The sequence below is a fragment of the Sarcophilus harrisii genome, chromosome 4, assembly GCF_902635505.1.
Source record: "Sarcophilus harrisii chromosome 4, mSarHar1.11, whole genome shotgun sequence".
Taxonomy (NCBI): domain Eukaryota; kingdom Metazoa; phylum Chordata; class Mammalia; order Dasyuromorphia; family Dasyuridae; genus Sarcophilus; species Sarcophilus harrisii.
Window position 1 is genome coordinate 116,674,105 of NC_045429.1, and position 23,383 is coordinate 116,697,487.

The window sequence follows — 23,383 nt, forward strand, 5'->3', positions numbered from 1 at the left end:
GCCGCGGCCGCCAAGGCTCCTCCCCCCAACTCGGTCGGACACACCCAGTTTCAGCCCCCACTCTCCACCCCGTCCGCAGGACTTCCGGTGCAGAGGCCAAATGGCCTCGGGCAGCTCCGGAACCTTTTGCAGTCTCTGTCGCGTCGCAGGGTCCGCTTCCAAAAGAAGCCCCTTGGACGGCGGGGACCGCGTCTAAGCGTTCCTTGCCTCCCCTTGTCTGATGCCCTACATCTCCAGTCGCCTCGATCATCTCGCCTTCACTTCTGCAGTCTCCAGTTCCTCCGTCCCTTTCCCCTGATGCCTTCTCATTCTCACTGATCGTGGTTAAGAATAATTACAGCTAGCATTTGCATGGCGCTTTTAGTTGTGTGAAATGCTTTACACTCCCGTCTCAGCTGCACTACGACTCTGAACAGGGGAGATAAATGCTGCAGTTGTGATGATTTTACAGGAAACTGGCAGACTGAGCTTTCAGTGGTATGAACAGTAGAGAGCATTTTAATAGCTTTAAGGTTCTGCAAAACAATTGACATATTTTGCTATTCTGATCCTTAAAACGAGTCTATTATGAATTCGTGGCTTTCTTCAAAGGTTCCTGGTCTAATGTTCTGAGCTCGGGTGGAGTTTTCATGCTTGTCCTGTGTGATGGATTGAAGAAACTAACTAAACTAACTAACTATGGAACTAGTTAAACTAACTAGTTTATCCTGTGTGATGGATTGAAGAAACTAACTTAACTATGGAACTAGTTAAACTAGTTTATCCTGTGTGATGGATTGAAGAAACTAACTTAACTAACTATGGAACTAGTTAAACTAGTTTATCCTGTGTGATGGATTGAAGAAACTAACTCAACTAACTATGGAACTAGTTAAACTAACTAAAAATGGAACCAGTGAATGTAGATCTTTTAAATACTTAACCATATTTAGCGTTTTGGACCACTGACCTTCAAGAAATTCGTGTTGTTTTTTTATCCAGGTCATGTTTGTAGAGGAGCAAGAAAGGGCTTTTAGAAAAAGAAATTCATTTATTGTGATCCATCATTCACACAGTGGAAATGATGATTCACTATTCTGATTCTATTGATTTTGGAAAAATAACAGTTACTGTAGATCCAAGGAAGCAGATCAGATTATACTTTTTAATTTAAATGCTCTTTTGTAAGACCATAAATTTGTGTTTTAAGTATTTATTTTTTAAAAATCAAGTCCCCCATTTGTACTTATGCACTATGTTACTGTTTTGCACAGCTATTTGGCAATTATGATGATATATGTTGGGCATTCTGCTGTAAAACAATAACTACCCAGAAGACTCTTTAAAAAAGCATATTATTGTTGTTTTGATGATGATGATGATGCTCATTTGAAAGAGCTGGGGTCAGAAAGGATCAGTGACTTGCCTAGTCACCCAGCCAATAAAAATCTGACACAACTAGTAAGGTTGAATATGAAGTGATCTTCCTTTTCCTTGACCTTTCTATCCCTTCGAGCTCCCATGTACTGTCTTTTCATAGGAGAAAAAGGGCTCCCACTGCCTTACAGCCCACTCACTTCTCACTCCCTAGCAATCCGACCCATTACTTCACTGAAACCCTACCTTCTAAAATTAGGAATAACTTAATTGTTAAAGATCAAAGGCTTTCTTTTCCCCTCTTCCTACCTTCCCACTATTTTCTATCACCCAACTACATGACAGTTTCTGCATGTTCTTCACCAACCCTGCCTCTATCCAATCAATTGTCAAATTCTGTTGTTTCTACCATTGTAACTGCTCTTCTACACTCCCCCTTCTCTCCTGATAGTACCACCATCCTGGTGCAGACCTCTTTGCCTCATGCCTATGCAGGTGGGTCTCTCTCCACTCTAGTCCATTCTCCAATCAGAGGTTAAACTGATATTCCTAAACTTTGGTTATGTTCCCCTCTCCCCTGTTCAATTAGTTCCAGTTGCTCCCTATTGTCTCCAGGATCAACTACAGAATCCTGCTGGGATTATAGAGCCCTCCATTGGGACTTTTCTACCTTTATATTGGTCTTATAGTTTATCATCCTACTCTGTGATCCAGGATAATGGCTTTCTAGCTGTTCCTCAAACAAGATACACCATTTCCAAATGGGAACATTTTCATTGGTTGTTCTCCTATGCCTAAGCTCTCTCCCTCCTCATCTCTGCCCTTTAGCTTCCCTGGCTTCTTTCAAGTGAAGTCTCATCTTTTGTAAGAAAGCTTTCTCAATCCTGTTTAATGCTGGTGTGGATCAATTTAATCTGGACATAGCATCATTTATATTTTCTTTCTTATTGGATTGTAAACTGCTTGAGTTTGGGAATTGTCTTTTGCTTCTTTTTATATTCCCAGTGCTTAGCATAGTGCCTAGCATATAGTAGGTCTTAACATTTATTGATAGTGCCTTCCATGTTATCTCCAATTTATTCTATACAGATTACTTGTATTTATCCCATACAGCTTACTTGTACATGTTGTTTTTCCCCATTAGTTTGTATGCTCCTTGGGAGCACAGGTTGTATCTTTCTGCATTTCTTTGAATCCCCAGTATTAGCACAGTACTTGGCATATCATAGGGACTTAAATGATAATCTTTCAACCTGTTTCCTCATGCCAAAACTGGAAGTAAAAATTCTGATCAGTCTGTTGAGAATTAAATGAGATGATACAAAGTCCTCTGTAAATCTTAAAGTGCTACATAAACACTATTATTTTTATGTAGGCTATATGCTATCTACCATGTCTCTGAAATAGTTTTTCTGCCTAGATGGAGCTGGTGGCCACCTTATCTTAGAACACTTATCTTCTTTCAAGGTTCCACTGAGATGTCAGCTCCTACAAAAAGTCTCTTGATTTCTTCCCTCTCTCACTCTTAAGTTTTAGCATTCTTGACTTCCTCAAAGTAACTTGCATTTACTTAAGTAAATAGTATATATAGTATGTAACAAAGTAGAATGTAATCTCCAGGAGGGCCAGCACTGTTTTCATTTTTATCTTTGTATACCCTGAAGCTTTTACAGAATCTTGCACACAGCAGACATTTAATGTCTACTAAACTGAAATTACAGGACTTGAAATCCGAGAAAGCTTTACAAAGAAATCAAAACAATTAGTTATATTTAGGTATGAGAAATTCAATAAGAAATACAAAAAATTAAATAATGTATAATTTTATTATAAAGAATGTCTCAAAAAACTATTTCACCAACATAGAAAATAGCATTTTGTAGTAGTAATGATAAAAAAATTACAATAATTTAAAGAATAAAATCCTTTAACAAAATAAGCTCCACATAGCATCTAAGTTTTGTGTACTAAATCAAATAATGAAAATTGACAGGAATGCTGATAGTATATTATGAGGGCTTAGAACTGACCTTTTCAGTTTTATTCCAACTATTAAGTGGGAAAACTGTAATAGAATGTAGGTCAAAACTTTTGTCATGAGTCACTAGTTATCAATTGTGATCACTAGGATCCAAATTTGGCTGTTCCATGGATCTGTGGTTTACCAGCTTAAAGTTGATGCTCTATATTTCACAACTAGAACTATAAATTTATCAGAATTCATTAATTATTTATGATATTCAGTGTCTAAACAATATAACTAATCGATAATAATGAAAACAAAACTAAATCTATTTTCATAATTTAAAAAATTTTATTAACTTGAATATTAAATCACAATTTTTTTCACTGGTAAGCAGATAATATGTCCCTCATGGCACAAGTGCTTTCTTAACAGTCTCTGGAACACGGCTTGCATAATAGTCATGATTCCTCAATGTGGCAAGGACACCAGCAGAATTCATATGCTTTACCTCCTTATGGTATTGAAGGGTATTTCCATGAATGTCAGTCAATTTGCCTGGAACACATAAATACAATATTGATTACTCATCAGAAACTACATTTCAGGATAGAAAAAGAGAGTGGTTGTTATTTTTTTCCTCTCACACAAATGGTTTTCACTTACTTCTAAGTATCATATAAAAACACAAAATTAAAGGAGTAACTCAAGTTGAGAAGATGAACAAAAGCAAAAAATTTAGATTAGAAGAGTGAAAATTTAATTTGCTTAAGAGCTATATCCCTAGCTCAGTTTTCAATTGAATGAAAGATAGGAATCATAAAATTTAAAAGCTGGAATTGACCTAAAAATTTCATCTAATCCAATCCCTTAATACCAATTCTGAGAATCATTTTATTCATGTAAGTCTGTAGTCACCAGAACAATTTAAATATGAGCCTAAAAATTCCAGGATAACAAATCCTAAAAAGAACAGAAATCTTAGCCTTAATACATGATCAGTTGAATATTCAAAACTGAAAATGATTTATGCCTTTTCTTTCCCATTTCAGAGATAAGGCAAAATACTTATATAATATAGATATAAAATATAAAATAATGTACTATATTCAATAAATGTTCTATATTATATGCTTATATGATGTCATATAATAAGTGTGGAAAACTTGGTATGTCAGGATTTTTCTATGTATTCCTTCCTTTTGTTGAACTGTTTATATTCTTTTTTTTATGAAGAACAGTTCTATGGGAGGGTAAGGTAGGGAATGCAATAGGAAATGTAGAAGATATAAAAACAAAAGATATCAATAAAATTTAACTTTTTCTTTTGTTTATTTTTGCTGAGGCAATTAGGGTAAAATGACTTGCCCAGGATCACACAGCAAGGAAATGTTAAGTGTCTGAGGCTAGATTTGAACTCAAGTCCTCCTGACTTCACAGCTGATGCTTTATCCATTGTGCCACCTAGCCGCCCCAAAATTTAACTTTTTAAAAAGAAGAAAAGACATTATCTTAAGTAAAATGGATGAATAAAAAAAATCAAGTATTTTCCTTGAGTTTATTCTAGCTGATAAATTAATTTTATGAGGCAGTTTATACTAATAGTAAAGATGGTCCAAGGGACAATTTTTAAAGTCATCTTAATGTTATGTGTTTACCATATTCTTTTAGATGGGGTGGAGAGCTTTCCTCTAAATTAAGGCCATGTTGCACATAGCACAGTGGAGTGTAAAGTCCAAATGTGGTTCAATCATTATAATTGTAGTTATTTCACAATATAAGCTTTGTCTTTTTTTTTCTTTGATTTCATAGAACCTACCACAGCATTTGAGCTTACCAAATGCTTGTTGATTAACTACTGATGACAATGATGATGAATATTTAACTTGTCAAGAAAGACTTCTATTCACAGGTTAAAAATTAAAATACATTTTTGGGGAATCAGAAAAATTAAGTTGAAAATTCTGCTTGAATACAATCATCCAAAAACAGTCTACATTAGAGTGTCTGAAAACATATTTTAAAAAAATTTTTTTTAGTAAAATTGAAAATATTAAGAAATAGGGGAAACTGAATGGCATAATGGATAGAGTACCAACCCTGAAGTCAAGAGGATCTGGATTTAAATATAACCTCAGACACTTAACACTCATAGCTATATGACCCTTAGCAAGTCACTTAACCCCAAACTTTCAGAAAAAAACAAATTAAGAAATAATAATCTCTTTGATCTAAGAGTTTTTTCCAGACATTCTTCTTCACCTTCCCTTAGAATACTGGACAAAAAGCCTTATCTTTTTTTCAAGGAAAGGATTAAGGATAGAAGCCAACTTTTTAACAAAAAGTACTCCTTGTTTTGTTAAAATATTATCCCCAACTTCTGATGCTAGTTGACCTATTGGCAGTCTTCAATTCAGGAAGCAGAATGCTTTGAAAAAACATTTGTGGAGAACATTTCAAAGTAGTGATCAATAAAAGAAATAAGTAGTGACTATTGTTTTGAAACGTTAACCCAAAACTGTGTTTTAAAATGTTAAAATAACTTTCTGAATTCAAGATTCCTATAAATGCTACCTCAAATCTTGGGGCAGAAAGACTTGAAGGAAGGCATGGGGAAATTATACTAATATAAACATCTCTCTCTCCAAGATAGAAATGGTTTGGATATAAAAATAATGTTAAAATTAAATAAAATTGGTTTTGGTGGACTTATGGCAAAACCACAAGATATAGTAGTTAATATTTTTATTTAGCATTTAAATAAAAATAGATATCCTATATGAATTAGTCCTTGTGTCTTGATTTTTTTTTTTTATTTAATAGTCTTTTATTTACAGGTTATATGTATGGATAACTTTACAGCATTGACAATTGCCAAACCTCTTGTTCCAATTTTTCCCCTCTTACCCCCTACCCCAGATGGCAGGATGACCAGTAGATGTTAAATATATTAAAATATAAATTAGATTTGTGTCTTGATTTTAATAATGCATATATGTAACAACTGAAACTGAAAAGAAACTGTAATTAGCAAGTTTGGCTCTAAGGACAAGAATGAAAAGATACCTTCTTCTGCTTTTTTAAATATGTGGGAAACACAAATTTGAAATACTACATAGAACATCAGACTTTTTTGATATGCTAGTTATTACTTTTTCTGAACTTTTTTTCTTTTCTTTTTCTAAAGTCACTTATTCTATGGAATGGATTTCTAGGACAGGGTAGCTGTCAGGATACAATAAGAAGTGAAGATAATTTAAAACAAAAGTTATTAATAAAATGCATGTAATGTTATTGATACTACTAGATCTAATAATAGATACCAAAATATCTCTTTTATCCAAAAAGTCTCTGAATTTGCTTACTTACCTCCCACAGCGTGTAAAATAACTTCTGGAGCACAAGTATCCCACTTCTTACAGCCAGGACTAGCAAATACATAAGCAGATGCTTTGCCTTCAATCAGCTGAATTATCTGTAAGGATTTTAAAAAAATGTTATAGCCTCTAGGAACATGAATTTTTTTGCCTATAACAATAAATATAGCCAGTTCTATTGCAAAACTTTCAAATGAAATAATGCCTTTAGTGGATTTAGATGTCTACAGGATTACAAGAAAGATAGCAAGACAGTTTGATGACTTTATTAAAAAACAAAATAAGTTTAAGGGGCAGCCAGATGGTGTGATGGATTAAAGAACAGCCCTAGAGTCAGGAGGACTTGACTTTAAATCCTACTTCAGATACTTTTCTCATACTAGCTGTGTGACTCTGGGCAAATCATTTAAACCCAACTGCCTCTCAGATTAAAAAACAAAATAAAATAAAATCAGTTTTTGTATGTTCAGAAAATCATGTGGAAAAAAAAGCATATACAAATATAAGAAAAATTTATTGAGCTCCTCAACAATTACTCCTTTCAGCATCACTCATGTTCAGAGGTTAATTTTAATTTGAAATCAGGCAACAAAAAAGATTCTCACAGACACCTAAAAAATTTGCTATTAGCTTTCTCAAAAGACAAATATTGGGATGCTTAGGTCACTTTAACTACTTTCTAGTTTAGATGGGCTATTTCTAATGTAAATGAATGATTACTTCAGAAAAAGTGTAAGAAAAAAATAATAAATCAAAAATTTTAATAGGTTTGAATTTAAAATTTAAAAACCAGAAATAGAACTGGTTTTATATTTTATAGTTACTTTAGTGGCATCATTTTACTACTTCCATTCTTTCTATACATTTAATACTAATTAATACAAATGAACAAGTCTAAACATCATCAAATCACTAACTCTGTGCAACAAGAAGCTTAAGGGGGAAAATGATAATAAATTTAATATTTTCCAACTCCCCTCAATGTTTTATTTCTGACAAACATCAAATGTATTACCTTATTTCCTGCTCCTCCCACTCTGAGAACATTATCAGGATTCATAGCAGAAATGCAATCATTTACCAACTTGCTGGAATGTGAACGAGTGGTGGTGATTATATGTTTTCCATCAGGCACTTCATTCAGCTGAAACCCAAAGGCACCCAAACCTAAAATTCCCCAAATTGTCCTCCCGAGCACAGCATCTGCTCCTGCCTAAAAAAATCAATGGAACAATAATATGTAATAATTCTGTAGCAAAAAGCCAGTAAAGGTGTGATGTTTTATTATTATATGTGAAAAGATATAAGATTAACAAAGAATTATTACAGCACCCAAATAACATGAATTCTTTTACTATTTTATGAAATAATATAGTTTGAAATGCATGGAATTCTAGTGCTACTAGGATCACTTAACAGATTTTCTTCTTTTTTTTTTTTTGGCTGGGGCAATTGGACTTAAGTGACTTGCCTAGGGTCACACAGCTGGGAAGAGTTAAGTGAGGCCAGATTTGAACTCAGGCCCTTCCTGACTCCTCAGATTTTCAATATGATGGGCATTATACAAGACAACAGTTATAACTGAATAGTGTCAATGAAAGGCTGTCAGGAAGAAAGAGGTAAAAAGATAAAGATAATATAACTTTGGACTTGAATCTACCTAAGTCCAAATTAGATTGTGAACTCCTAGAGAGAGTAAAGACTATAGTCTGCCTCTTTTTGTATTCCCTGTGCATTACATATAGTAGGTGCTTAATAAATATTCACTGATTACTTTAATGATTGATTTCAAAGACCTTAAAGTGTCTTTGTGTAATTTATCATTTATACACTTAAAACTACCATAAGACCATTTCTTTGTAAGTTTTATTTCTGATTAAAATATCCTTTTTAATTATCAGTCCGATTTCTTTTTAGATTTTACAATGTGATCTTGACTGTATCACAATCTGACTTGGCACTTTGGTGTGATAATTCCAAGAAATATATGCTTCGACTAATAAGAAATAAAAATCCACCACCAAAGGCATTAAAGGGCAAATATCCTATAATTTTGTAAAAAATGTTAAAATATCATGGTAAAACAAGTAAAATATGTGTATTTTTGAAAATATCTATTCCAAGTTAAGCATGATATATATGATGGGCTTCTGATTACTTGTTTTCCCTGTCAGTCTTAAAAGGGTTCTTTTCTCTCAGTTCCTTCATTTAAAATGTATAATTTTAAGATACTATACTTCAACTCTGAAATTACTGAACAATGGAAACAATACTGAGCTTTCTCCTTTCAGTTCTTGGGGAAAGAAAAAAAAAGATCATTATTATTAGTATAGCTTACACAGCACTTAAAAGTTCTTCCCAATGCTTTAAATACTTTATCTCATTTGATCCTCACAACAAACTCTGTTAGGGGATACTTCAAGTATCCTAATTTAACAGATGTGAAAACTGAGGCTAGAGATCAGGCAATTGATCACATATTTAGTAAGTGTCAGAGGTAGAATTTGAACCCAGATTTACCTAAATCCAGCACTTTTTCCTCAGTATCATGCAATTTTCTTCCAAACTGATTAGGAATGATACCAGCTCAACAAATAGAGCAAATGGCAACCTAATATTGGTTATTAAATATTACTCAAAAGAAAATGACTCCTAAGAGGTCAAAGACAGAAAAGTCCCATATATATCTACTAAAACATTTATAAGTAGCATTTTTTCTAAACTAAGAAAAAACTAGAAACAAACTAGATACTAATAGACTAGGAAAAGTTGAACAAACTATGTCATCACTATGCTGTAAGAAACAATAAATATGATAAATACAGAAAAGAATAAAAAGAACACATGAATTAATGCAAAGTAAAGTAAGCAAAACCAGGAAAACAATATAAAGAACAACTACAATATAAATAGGGGACGGGATAGGAACCAGCAATAAACACTTCAAACTGAACAATGGGGATAATAGTAATAAACAAGGATGGCCCCAACCAAAAGGTTAGAAAATTCACTTTCCTTTACTACAAAGTTTGAAAGACTATGAGTTTGGAAGACTGAATCCCATCACCATCTTAAAAACCCTCTTCTGTACATACTATGTAGCCCAAAAGTTTTAGTCCATTCTTAAGCTTTTTAGGCTTCAATAGCTTAAACTATTTTTAGACTGTCTGGTAACTTCTTTTGGTCAATGTTGTTCCTCAAATGTGGTGACCAAAATGAAGATATTGTGCTAAGAATGAGGGACACAAAAAAAGGTCAAAATTTTTTTTTCCTCAAGTGCATATATATACTCTTAATAGTAGAGACATCTGTCAAATGATTCATTAGCAAATCTTTCCCAACTTCCTGCTATCTATTAGATAAGAAGCCATCATTTTTTTTTTATCCAAGTCCTTAATGAAAGTGTTTAAAAAAAAAAAAAAAAAAAAAAAAAAAGTACCAAGGACAAAAGTTGGACTAGACAGTCTTAGATGGCCCTTTTCCATACCCATAACTGAAATTTACAAAATTTATTACAAAGCAAATGAAATTTTTCTACATTAATATACTGTACCTGATAGTTGTAATAAGGCTGGTTAATAACTCCTGCTATTGCTTTTCCTTCATAAGCAATTCCAATAAGGACTGTTACATTATCCAGGAGACCTGTATATACAAAACAAAGTTATTTATTTATTTGTCCATTAATTTCTTGAATTATTTTATGTGATCTCTCTAGTATAAATTCATTAAAATGTATCTGAAAACAATATTTTCATTAACACATAAAAAAATAAAATGTAACAGTTGTCATTCTACAAGGGCAATTTTGCTGATGGCTGTAGGCTGGTAGGATTATAGTCTTTCTTTATAGAATCTAAGGTGAATTTAATGCCAACAGTTCATGGCAAGTTTAATTCAAGTCCAACATTTTATATGAGGTTCAAAGAGTATTATTTATTTGGTTAAGGTGACATAAGCAGTAAATAGAAGATAAAGGGCCTCGGACTCCAATTTCAACCATTTTTCCACTGAACCACACACAGAACATAAGCTTGTTCCTGCCATGAAGAGTCCTAGACCCCTCCATGGAACAGATGGCTCTAAGTCATGGAAATATGGACCAAAATGGCATTCGAAAAGAGGTCATTCAAGAAGAATGAGAGGAATGAGGAGCTATATATTGGTAATTAGTGAGTAGTGACTCTGCTGGTAAGTCCTGAGCCTGCTATTTGTTGAACTGATGTTCACAAGACATAGTCCTCCCAGTGCATGTATCTAGGGCAGGGCTTGAGGCCTCCTGATCTTTTCAAAACCAAGAATAACTATCTGATTTTACAATTCATAAATGGTCAAATGACATGAACAAGAAGATTTCCAATGAAGACATCAAAGTATGAAAAAATCTTTTAAATCGCTGATTAGAAAATTGCAAAGTAAATTAACTCTGAGATTTCACCTCACACCATCAGATTGGCTACTATGACAGAAAAGGAAAATAATTATAAATATTGGAGAATATGTGGGAAAATCTGACATTAAGGCACTGTTGGTGGAATTGAGAATCCATCCAACCATTATGGAGAACTGTGGTGTTTTTGTTCTTTAAAATATAATATAATAGTTCTCTCTGGGAGAGGGTTTCTTGGGGAGGTTTTCTGGAGGCAGCTTTAGTTTCAGTTACAAGTAAATAATCACCCAAAATGTAGCCATCTGATAAAATGCAAACATTTATTTTCTCCTTCCAAGTCTTGTGTCTTTTCTTGGGCCCGATTAACTCAGAGGCCTATCTCTCTACTGGGTTCCAAGAGCTCTTGCAGTTTGTCCCTTGCTTCTACCTCTGCTCTCTCTCCTTGGTTCTAAGAGCTTTTGCAGCTTTGTCCTTTGCCTCTGCTTTCTTCAGCCTCCAGCCAGCACCAAGGTGGAAAATGCAATGAATCTCTCTTGCCTCGGAGGCTTGTGGGCTTCCTCCCAGAGTGCTCCTCTCCGACCCCAGTCAATGTTCCGAAGTAACCTCCTTGAAGCTCTAAGAGCTTCCTCTATATATATGATCTCCCAATCTGGTTGTGCCTCCGAGAATGGGCTTCTGCTGAACTGACCGATGCTCCCTTCTTCAATCTAATTCAGCTGAACTCTCCACTCAGTGTTTTCAGCTCATCTCCCCGAGATAGCCTCTGTCTGTTTCTCATATAGGATCTCTTCTGATAGAGAGGGATTATGGGTTTCTCCCAGAGTGCTCTCTGGCCCTGAGAGCTTCAAGGGAGGTGTGAATTCGGATATCTCATAATAAATCCTGAAATCTCCCAAATGTGTGAACTCCAGTGAGTACAGGTATGAACACAAGCATTGTTTCTCAGTTCCACTCAGTACCTTGTTTCAAGTTGAGTTAACACTAGGATTCCAACAGAGAACAGTTTGGAATTATGCCCTAAACTGCATATCCTTGATTCAGTATGACACTACTAGATCTGTATGGCAAAGAGATATTTTTAATAGAGGGAAAGGGCTCATTTATACAAAATATTTACAGCAGCTATTTTTTGCTGGCAAGGAACTGGAAATAGAGGGAATATGCATCAATTCAGCAATGGCTGAACAAAATTATACGATTGTAATGGAATATTTTTGTGCTATAAGAAATGACAGAAAAAGAAACTGCTAAGGAAATCAAGGAATAGAACATTAAGACTGACAAAGAGATGCTGTGGATGGAAATCAGGCATGAGATTAAGGCTTAATTTAAGGAAAATCTTTCTTGCAATTAATGTTATCTAAAAGTGGAATGGCTTCCTCAGGAAGTAGTGGGTAGCCTGCTTCTTAAAGATATCTAAACAAAGATAATAGGATCCTTTCTTTAGCACATTATAGAGGAAACTCAAGTACAGGGATGAACTGAATTAATTGTGATTCTATGAGAGGATTATATAAGGAATGTTACTTAAATTGAAGTCAAATATGTATAAATCCAAGTACTTGGTAGTCAGCTGGCAAGAAATGTTTTTTTTAAATCTCTATGTGACTGAGACTAATCTTATATACTGGTGCCACTCCTTTCAGTATATTTCTTTCTTCTTTTTCTTTTCTTTTTTTTTTTTTTGCTGAGGCAATTGGAGTTAAGTGGCTTGCCCAGAATCACACAGTTAGGAAGTGTTAAGTGTCTGAGGCCAAATTTGAACTCCGGTCCTCCTGAGTTCAGGGCTAGTGCTACTCTATCCACAGCGCTGCCTAGCTGCCCCTTCAGTATTTTTTTTAATCTTCTCTTGATAAACCACCTTTCCTTCAGATAGCTCTCCTTGGGCATCAGAGTCAAGATTTGTATGGAACCAGAAGAAGAATGTTCCTATCTGTTTGAGATCATGAAAGTTCTCGTAGTTCTCTCTGGCACACAGTCTTCCCAATTCATGAGATACCTGAGTTGCCACCATATTTCTTTAACAGTCTAATAATAATCTAATATTCCTCTATCATGAATTTTTGTTGAGCATCTGATGGAGAATAAAGATCTCGACGGTGATGATAAGGGAGGTGTCAATCTCCCTATATATTGTCAGTCAGTCAACAAACATTAGCTTACAAGCACTTACTATAGTGAGTCAGGAATTATGTTAAATGCTAGAGATATAGCCTGACCAATCTATATATTACCTCTTTATAGAATCTAAATTCTATGATAAAAATATCAAATGGCACAAGAGTCAAGGACCAATCTCTAAATGACTCTACTAGAAACATCTTTCCTGGTCTATTAATTACTACTTTTTGATTCTAATCATTAAACCAATTCTAAATCTACTTTACTGCATTAACACACAGTAAACATATTTACATTTTGCTGACATATCAGAGAAGATTTTATCAAATGCCTAATATCTGAAATCCATATACTTGTGATCTGATGTCCAATTGTTTCCTTTTTGTCTGACTCTGTGACCCAACTGGGCTTTCCTTACCAAAGACACTGGAACAGTTTGCTATTTTCTTATCCACTTCATTTTATAGCTGAGGAAACTGAAATAAGGTTAAGTGACTTACCCAGAATCACGTAGTTAGTGTCTACAGGGGAATTTGATCTTAGAAAGAGATAAGTCTTCCTAACTCCAGATCCAGTATTCTATCCACTACTCTATCTAGCTGCCCCAGTATATGCTATTCTGTGGCATTACTTTGGTTTATTACATTATTAGTATCCCTGTCAAAAAATTAATAAGGCTAGACTAACATGATTCATTCCTGATCAAACCATACTGGCTCAAAAAAAAAAAAAATTTTTTTTTTTTCCTTTTTTTTTCCACAAATAAGACCAATAGTGGCTCAGCAATCATGGCTGCCAATTCTTTCAGTATTTTTACAGATAGGTAACTTTTACTACCTTCTTATTTACTGTGGCTTTCAATACGTAGTAATTATTTTTGTTCTACCCTTCCTTTTAGATCCCAAGATTGGCAGAACTAGATGCAACAGGTGAAAGTAGTTAGGTTTAATTTAAGAAAAAATTTCCACCAATTGATGTTATTTAAAAGTGGAATGAGTTTTTTCTGGAAGTATTAGATTCTCTTTCACTACAAGTACCTAAACAAAGATCATGTAACCCTTTTCCTTAATAGAGAAAATAAAAGCAAGATTAGTTATTGTTAGCTCTGCATTTTTATTACCTATTGCCTATCATGCACTTCAAAAGACAATGAGTAATAATGGTAGGCTAGAAGAAAAGAAGGACAGTGCATTTTCACAAGCCACTACTCATATCTGGATCATATTCCCTTTACATTTCTTTACTTGGTGAAATTTTTTTTCCCTTACAATCTACATAGGTATCAGCTCTTTAAAGAAGCCTTTTTTGATTACTTCTCCAATGAAACTGATATCACTGTCCTAAAATTTCTTATTTCATTTTGTCTGAACCTCTCCTCTGTACTTAGCACATTAGCATATTATTTTTGGACAGATTTTGTGTCTTCCATTATACTGGAAGCTCCCTGAGGGCAAGGAAAAACTTTTCATTTCTGAATTCCCAGAAAGTAGGAGACTGGCTAGTATAGAATGTCATTTAGTAAAGTCTCTTTAAATTGAATTGAGACAGAATCTCCAAAACCACTGAAATCTAGAAATAGTAAAATTATGAAGGAGTTGGAAGGTTCCTTCATGTCCACCTGTTTCTTACCCAAAATACACATGCTTCTCAAGACAGGAATAGAAGTGAGGATAGAATTAACTAGAAGTTCTCGGATGTTAGAATGGCCTGGGGCCAGGAATTGGTGGTAATGTCTCTTCCTAAGGGCTCCTTAACTTAGCCTTGTGCAATAAATCATAAGCTTAAGATTTCTTTTGCCCTCAGAATTGATGGCCACTGGTGGTATCTGAACCAGGTCTTCAAAGGTCTATCTAATTAATAAAACAAATTCCTCCAGCAGAGAATTGTCTAGCACTACCATAGAACTAGAGCTAAGCAATGAAAATGGAAAAATTCAACCACAAGGGAAGCAGTTGTTACAACTAGGTGATAGAATTTGGAGTTCAGCATCTAAAAACCTGTGAGTTTAGTTTAATGCAAGGCACCACCTTAGGCCTACATTAATCCCTTGCAGCTGTGTAAGTATTAGAGGCAGATCATGATTTATCATCAACTGTAATGGTGATATAGACCAAGCTAAACTATGCTTAGTCTTTGTTGATCAAATGTATGAAATTTCATACAGCTGGCTGAGGAAAACAAAATTCTCTACTGGTCTACGGGAGAATTAAACTCAGCCTTATTATCACCATACTCTATATCAGTGGTGTTTCAAATAGACACAAATCACTGTGGGTCCCATATCAATTTAGAAAACCACAAATTAACATTACTTAGATTATATGTATATTATATTTTATTTATTTTCTTAAACATTTCCTAATTACATTTCAATCCCTTGGTTTTAGCATTCATTTTATGGGCTGCCCTGAATTTGACATCTCTGCCCTAATTATTGAACTAGATATAAACTATCGTTATGCTTTGTACCATACTCTATCCATGGATTATAATTTTGTTCTGAATTATTAAAGTTGATACCTTTTCCACCATAACTTATTCTTTTTTCCCCCATTATATTACAGAGAATACTGTGGTATATAAATAATGACAAACAACCCATCCCTTTCGCTAATATAGATAAGTTCTCCATATCTGATGGCTACTCCAAATACATTTAATGTTTCCATTAGAAAAGTCTGAATAATAACAATAATGGCACATTTATATTATATATCATACATAATAGGACATAGTTATCAGAAGTTTTTAAGACTCCTGAAGTATGTTCTGCTTTAGACATGAAATAAGCAAATGATTTTAAAAAAATGTGTCCTTTTCTTCATATATGAAAATAAAGGAAACATATGAATATTATGGAGGTCAAATCTCTGGCTTTCAGTCTCTTTCCATAAAGAGGATGCCAGTTTTAGTGTGATTTGTTGACTCTTTAATTCTTCAATTATTAAATACTAAGGGAAACTTTGGAAAGAAATGCTGACTTTAATAAAAGATCATCTCTATAAATAAAATATGATGTAAGAAATAGCTAGCATTTATATAAGTGCTTTAAGGTTTACAAAGCACTTTACAATTATTTCATTTAATCCTCACAACAAGCCTGCAAAGTAGGTGCTATTATTACCCCCATTTTATAGATGAGGAACCTAAGGCAAACAAAAGTTAAGGGACTTGTCTAGGGTTACACAGCTATTGTCTGCGACTGGATTCTAATTCAGGGGTTTCTGTCTCCATGTCCGGCACTCTATCCACTGTGCCATCTAGCTACTTCAGAATGTGGAAAGGAAGGTTCAGGGTAGGGATAAAAATTTGGAAGGAAGTAACCAGGGTAATATATATGTGACCAGGAAAGGATAGTCAGTTGGCGATAGCATGGATGCAGTGTCTCTCTTAGGAAGGTACACTTGCTTTTCATAAAAGGGACCTGAAAATAGGTTCTGTCATTTATTTGTATTAAAGTGTTAAGATTAGTTTTGCCATATAGAACTCCAAATAAGAGACTAACCTTCAGTGTATTCCTTGGTGCCATCCAGAGGATCAACCCATACAACAAGCTGAAAAACAGCAAGAAAAATATTGTATCAGGAAATAATGTCACAAGTACAAATCTAACTATATTAAATCATAAGAATTATTTTCTCTCTCATTGAAATTAAGTTATACTTTTTCTGATATGATAGCAAAAAATTTAATTAAGGATACTTACCAATTTATTAAGCCTCACTACCTTGCTTAGCATCAGGGAGAAAGCCTAACTGAATCCCTGGAAAGCATTGGTATGATACATTGTAGTAATTCAAAATGAACAAAGCTTTACTATAATTCTACAAAATCATCAAAGAACTAAGAACAATGTCATATATGAAATAGATTCTAAAAGGCACTAAGCAAAGATGGGGATAGAAAAAAAAGCTTACAATTGAGGCACAAATCTGACTCTAACAATATACAAATTCAAGAGTATAAACCATGACTACAAAATAATGAATAGGCTTTTTTTTTTTTTAAATCAGAACTATTTTTATAGCCAAATGAGTACCATACTTCAAAATAAGATAATATACTTAATTCAACAATCATTCCCCAACATATTACTCAAAACATTTTTTGATTCTCCTTTTTAGGAACTACCCTAAGTTAACTTACAAGAAAATCAATTTCATTATTTTATATTTCAACCCCAACTTTAAACCAAAAAATCTGCTACTAATTTGATAACTTATTTAGGAAATTTGGTTCCAAATAATTTATGAGTATTTCAAAAAAGTTTCCTCCCTCAAAATACAGACATTTCTGTCTACTCCCAGAAGATACTAGATCTCTGAAAGGCAACTTCAAAACAGAAACTCCAAAAATATTTCAAGCAATAGCTGCCTCATTGTACATGGCAGACCATGATGAATACTTTTAATGGGGGCAACATTGAAGGAATAGACAACTTTGAATACATTTCCCCACCCTGAGGCAACTTGGGTTAAGTGACTTGCCCAGGGTCACAAAACCAGGACATAAAGTGTCTGAAACCACAGGTCTTCCTGACTTCAGGGCTGGTGCTCTATCTACTGAGCCACCTAGCTGCCCTGGATACATTTCTTTCTTTCTTTTTTTTTTAATCAGTTGTGTTACCATATGTGTATATGTTTTGGTACTGGCTTGTGATTTCATCAATGTATGGAACTGCTAGAATAGAAGCTTCTACAGAGTCAGATTAGCAATTTGCAATCTTAGTTTTACTAAGATTGCAGGAACAGGAAGAAGTTGTAATTAACCCACTGAAAATATGCATTAAAGGCAAGACTTGAAGTGAGGTCTATTTTTCTTGATTCATTATATATTACTTCCCTTCTCTGTACCTCTTCACTTTCCATCACATTATGATCCAATCAAACTGGTCTTATCTCAGTTTTTCACAAATGACACTTTTTTTTATCCAATCTCCATGCCTTCACTGTATACCTCACATGTCTTAGGCACGGCTTCAATACTGCCATCTCACAGACTTCCTTTTTTCCTTTAAGATGAATTATACCTTGAAGGAAACTAGATGAATCTGTAGATAGAGCACCACTCTGAAGCCAGAAGAATCTGAATTCAAATCCTGCCTCACACACTTAACACTTACTAGCTATAAGATCTTGATCAAGTCACTTAAATCCAATTGCCCTCTTAATCCAAAAAAAGAAAGAAAAAAAAAAGGATCAACTATCTTGGTGGTTTAGATATTTTTAATTAATTTATATTTCATCACTTTTTATACATGGTGTTTATGTGACCTCCCTGCTTTGGTGATGTAATCACACCTGCCTAGCCTGTGCATAGCTTGTTATATTTCCAAGCTGAACAGGCAATTCTGGCCTGTTCAATCTGCACTCAGTTTGCAGTAATTTGCGTCATTCTGACTTGGCACAAACCCCCACTTCAGTCTGCTCATTGGCTGGCAGAGGCTGGGAAGTTTTGGGAGCAGAAATGTTATGGGAACAGATCTGCAGGAGCGATAAGCCACCTGTCCAGATTAGGAGAGAGTTTGTCTGAGAATGGTAAAATTTCTCCTTGAACCCAACTTTCACATATGTTCATACACTGACTGATTTATCTACTTTTTGTTTTCATTTGTGTTTCTTTAGCAACACTGTGGTTAGAAAGCATTTAAGTGTACAGTTAATGATAATAAACTACCTCCTTTTTACTTGACTTCATTTTGGAAGAACATTAGTGTGTTTTTTGTCTTTTTTTTCTCTCACTTTTCATGATCTTTGTGAGAGGCAGAACAGCTGGTCTGATTTCTGGCATTTTCACGGATTGTGCATTCCACAGTTTACATTTATATGTTCTTATTGTCTCCTCCATTACAATATAAGCTTGATGAGAGTAGAGGTTGTTTTATTCTTTGTACTCATATACCCAGCACCCAGGATAATTCCTGGTGATTTGTAATAAGCACTTAATAAATGCTTGTTGATTTATTTATTGATTTTCTGACTCTAAATTACTATGTACTTTATTGTGATGTGACTTCATTTCTTTTATATGCAACAGAAAAATGAATGGACTCACAAAACTAGCAATAAATCAAAATCACTGTTTCTCCCCAAAGTTTAAAAATCTAATAGTGGACACTGAAAACCGGAAATTATTACCAGTAGTGATACAAGTAGACAGACTTTTTAAAAAAAGGTTATAGTACATCTGAGGCTAGGAGGCATACCATATTTACCACTGTGTATCCAACAATAAAGGTGTCAAATTCAGAGCCCTTTGTACCCAATATGGTTAGACTGCAATACAAATGGACTAAATGCAATTGGGAAATGTTTCACAGTATTACCATAATTGGCCATGTCAGTAACAAAACCAACAGAAATTATATGATAATCTCAATAGATGCAGGGGAATGTTTAACAAAATAAATTAAAAGCACAAGTAATTGATGGTTTTCCAAGCCATTGTGTGGCCAGCAAGGATCCACTTCTATTTGAGTTTGATATTACTGAGCTAAACTATTTCAGGGGTCCTCAAACTTTTTAAATAAGGGGCTAGTTCACTGTCCCTCAGACTGCTGGAGGGCCGGACTATAGTAAAAACAAAAACTTTGTTTTGTGGGCCTTTAAATAAAGAAACTTCATAGTCCTGGGTGAGGGGGATAAATGTCCTCAGCCGCTGCATCTGGCCCACGGGCCATAGTTTGAGGACCCCTGAAGATTCTAGGTAGTAATACTGAATATGAGTTTACAAATGAACAAACAGGTTTAATTTGAAGAAAGAAAGAAATGCAGTATATGTTCATGGTTACAGGTTTAAATAAGAGGATACACAAGGGCATCAGAATAGCTTTTAATTTCTCCCAAGAAGACATAAAAGGACATTCTACTTCATCTTCTCTTTGAATGATATTAGTTAACATTGTTTTTGGTGATCTTAATTCTCTAAAGACATGCTTCAGGCATTTTCAGAGATTATTTTATCAAAAATAAAAAGGCAAGTAATGCCATTATATCTGTCTGCAAAATCGCTCCTGGTTTAAGGACTGGACATATTGTTATATTATTTGGAGAGAGAGCGACACACAAGGAATCAGGAAAATAACATCCTATCTTCTCGACAAAGAGATCTAACTCAGTTTCAATTGATCAATGATGGACAAAAGCAGCTACACCCAAAGAAAGGACACTGGGAAATGAATGTAAACTGTTTGCCTTTTTGTTTTTCTCCCCGGGTTATTTTTATCTTCTGAAGCCAATTCTTCCTGTGCAACAAGAGAACTGTTCAGTTCTGCACACATATATTCTATCTAGGATATACTGTGATATATTTAACATGTATAGGACTGCTTGCCATCTGGGAAAGGGGGTGAAGGAAGGGAGGGGAAAAGTCGGAACAGAAATGAGTGCAAGAGATAATGTTGTAAAAAATTACCCAGGCATGGGTTCTGTCAATAAAAAGTTATAATTATGAAAAAAGAAAATAATATCCTATCTCTAACATATGTGGCTGTGTGACCATAGACAAATCACTTCAAAACTTTCTGACAAGCAACTCTCAGAGATTGTAGATTAATTAGGCAGTCTATATAGATTCACATCAATAAAAGGGATTCCTCCAACAATGATTAAGTTCCAAATCCTGTCTAAAAAAGAAAATAACTCTTCCCCTTCCTCCAAACACTTTTGACTATACTTTTTCAGCTCTTAAGGATTTAATTTTCGTTGCAGTCATCTTTTACAAATGCTGAATAAACATTTTTTTAAAATAGCACCACATGAATAGCCATAGTTATATATTATACCTACAATGTTCCTTTAATTTAATCTTTCTTAGAAGGCAAACTCTGATCTACAAATGAGTTAATCATAAATATTAAACTTACGTCTTCCTCTTTGATAGCACTGTATTGTGTGGGACATGGTTTCTTCAGGATTTCCTCCCATTGACCATCTTCAATCAGCTCTTGATCTACTTCTTGAGCAGGCAGATCCTAAAGCAAAAGAAAGAACACTGAAAAAAAAATCACTTTACAGAAATTGTATATCAACAGTATTGGGAATAGTTTCATATATTTCAATACTTCTACCCAGCCTACCATTTGGAGCAGGGATTACTTCAAAAGAAACCTCAAACAAACCTGATATTATAACAAATAAGGAACATCTGGTTCATTATTGCCATTTGGTATGTAAATTTCACTGTCAAATGGAAGAAGGAAGAAAGGAAGAAAACTTGGAAGAAAGAAGAGAAGAAAGAAAGGAAGAAGAGAGGAGAAAGGAAAAAGGGAGGGAGGGATGAAAAAAAGAGGGGAGGGAGGAAGAAAGGAAGAGAAGAGCAAGGAGAGGAAAAGGAGGGTAGAAGAGCAGAAGGAAGAGGAGGGAGAGAGAAAGAGGGAGAAAGAAAAGAAGGGAGAGAAGGTAAAAGGGAGGAAGGAAGAAAAGAGGGGAAGAAGGAAGGGAGGAAGAGGGAGAGAGAAAAAGGAGGAAGGTTGAAGAAAGAACAGGAGGAAGAAGGAGGGAGAGGGGAAGGAGGGAGGAAGAGAGGAAAGGGGAAACAGGGAGGAAGAAAAGAAGGGGGAGAGGGAGAGAGAAAAGATGGGAGGAGGGAAGAAGGGTGAGAGAAAAGAGAAGAAACTAAAGGAAGGAAACAAGCATTAATTAAATGTCTATTAAAGGGTTTTACAAATGTTATTTCATTTAAACCTCACAACAAATGTATGAGATAGGTGCTACTATTGCTCCCATTTTACGGTAAAAGAAACCAAGACAGGTAAGATTAAGTGACTGGTCCAGAGTCACACAACTAGTATCAGCGAGTCTTCCTGAGTCCAATATATTATCCCCCTAGTTCCAGTTAAGTAAAACCTTTAGAAAAAGAAATTAAGAAAAAAAGATTCGATGTTTTCCCAAAACCAATATACATAAATCTGTGCCTGGATGTTACCATTTCCAGCATCCAACTCAAATCAACAAATATTAAATGCCTACTATAACAAAAGTGCTGTGCTAGGTACTGTGGTTACAAAAACAAAAGTTAAATAGTTCCTGCTCTTTGGAAGCTTACATTCTATGGGAAGGATATAACAATAGCTAGGGCAGCTTGGGGGCGCCATAGTGCACGGAGTTCTGGGCCTGGAGTCTGGAAGACTCATGCTGAGTTCAAATATGAACTCAGACACTTACTAGCCGGGTCACCCTAAGCAAGTCACTTAACCCTGTCTGCCTCAATTCCTGAGAGCTGAAGAAAGAAATGGCAAACCATTCCATTATCTCGGTCAAGGGAAACCCAAATGGAGTCACAAAGAATCAGACAAGACTAAAAAGGACTGAACAAAACATGCTGCATAATTCAGCAATTAGCACATGACCTCTAAGATAAGATGGTTCATGAGGCTACAGGACAAGAGCCCTTAAGTGATTCAACTTAACCAAATTAGGAACACTGAATTCATTCTAAGTAAATGAAAAGAATCCTTGAAGGAAATAGACACAGAAGAATGGAGATGTCTGGGGAAGCTGGTTCTTCAAAGACAAAGCCAAAAGTAAGGTAATCATTGTCCTATTTGATGAAACAAAATGTTAACCCTGAACAATGTGACAGTTTGATCATATGAAACCTCATTGTTCAAAAATCCTATTACTTCAAAATTCAAAATGAGATGTATTAAGGCATAAGGGACTCTGGCAGTTTGGACATTTCTCCCTCAATAACATGGCCTGAATTTAAAATACCCAAATTAATGAAAATTGTTTCTGAAAAATTTGTGCCTATAATAAAGAGTACAGTATTTCTCCCCCTTTTCTCTCTAACTCCCTTCTTTCTGGGGAAATCTTAGGCAAGACTTAAAAGTAAATTTGTTAGAGGAACATCGATGGTGGCAAGTTATTAACAAATCAAGGATTAGAATGTAATTGCCTTTAGAGTAGGGCACCTCTATCATTGAACCCTATATAAAATCACGTAGTAGGATAAAGAACAAGGAGGAAGAGAAGTTGCCAGTCCCTGTGACCTCAGCCAAGGGATGGTCCCATGGCAGAATTTAAACAAATGTAATGCTTCATAATACCATACTTTTCCTCTAAGTTAGAAAGAATTATGTTGGGTATAAAGATTGCTAGACTTGGAGCGAGAGAGTTTGAGTTCAAGTCTCATTTCTAGCTATTTACTACCTATGTAATCTTAAGTAAATCACTA

The 23,383-nt window shown here is 34.7% G+C and overlaps 1 protein-coding gene across 3 annotated transcripts in view; it reads right to left on the reverse strand.

The window, feature by feature from the left end:
- Positions 1 to 3,656: 3,656 nt before the first annotated feature.
- The window catches only part of BPNT1 (3'(2'), 5'-bisphosphate nucleotidase 1), a 32,546-nt gene continuing 12,819 nt past the window's right edge, over positions 3,657 to 23,383 (reverse strand). For all 3 annotated transcript variants that reach the window (XM_012547895.3, XM_031937391.1, XM_012547896.3), the window contains exons 4-9: positions 21,072 to 21,179; positions 16,713 to 16,761; positions 10,250 to 10,341; positions 7,712 to 7,909; positions 6,689 to 6,794; positions 3,657 to 3,877 (exon numbers count right to left, since the gene is read on the reverse strand). In XM_012547895.3, the coding sequence (XP_012403349.1) occupies positions 3,729 to 3,877; positions 6,689 to 6,794; positions 7,712 to 7,909; positions 10,250 to 10,341; positions 16,713 to 16,761; positions 21,072 to 21,179 (702 nt within the window). In that variant the 3' untranslated portion in view covers positions 3,657 to 3,728. The remainder of the gene's footprint in view (positions 3,878 to 6,688; positions 6,795 to 7,711; positions 7,910 to 10,249; positions 10,342 to 16,712; positions 16,762 to 21,071; positions 21,180 to 23,383) is intronic.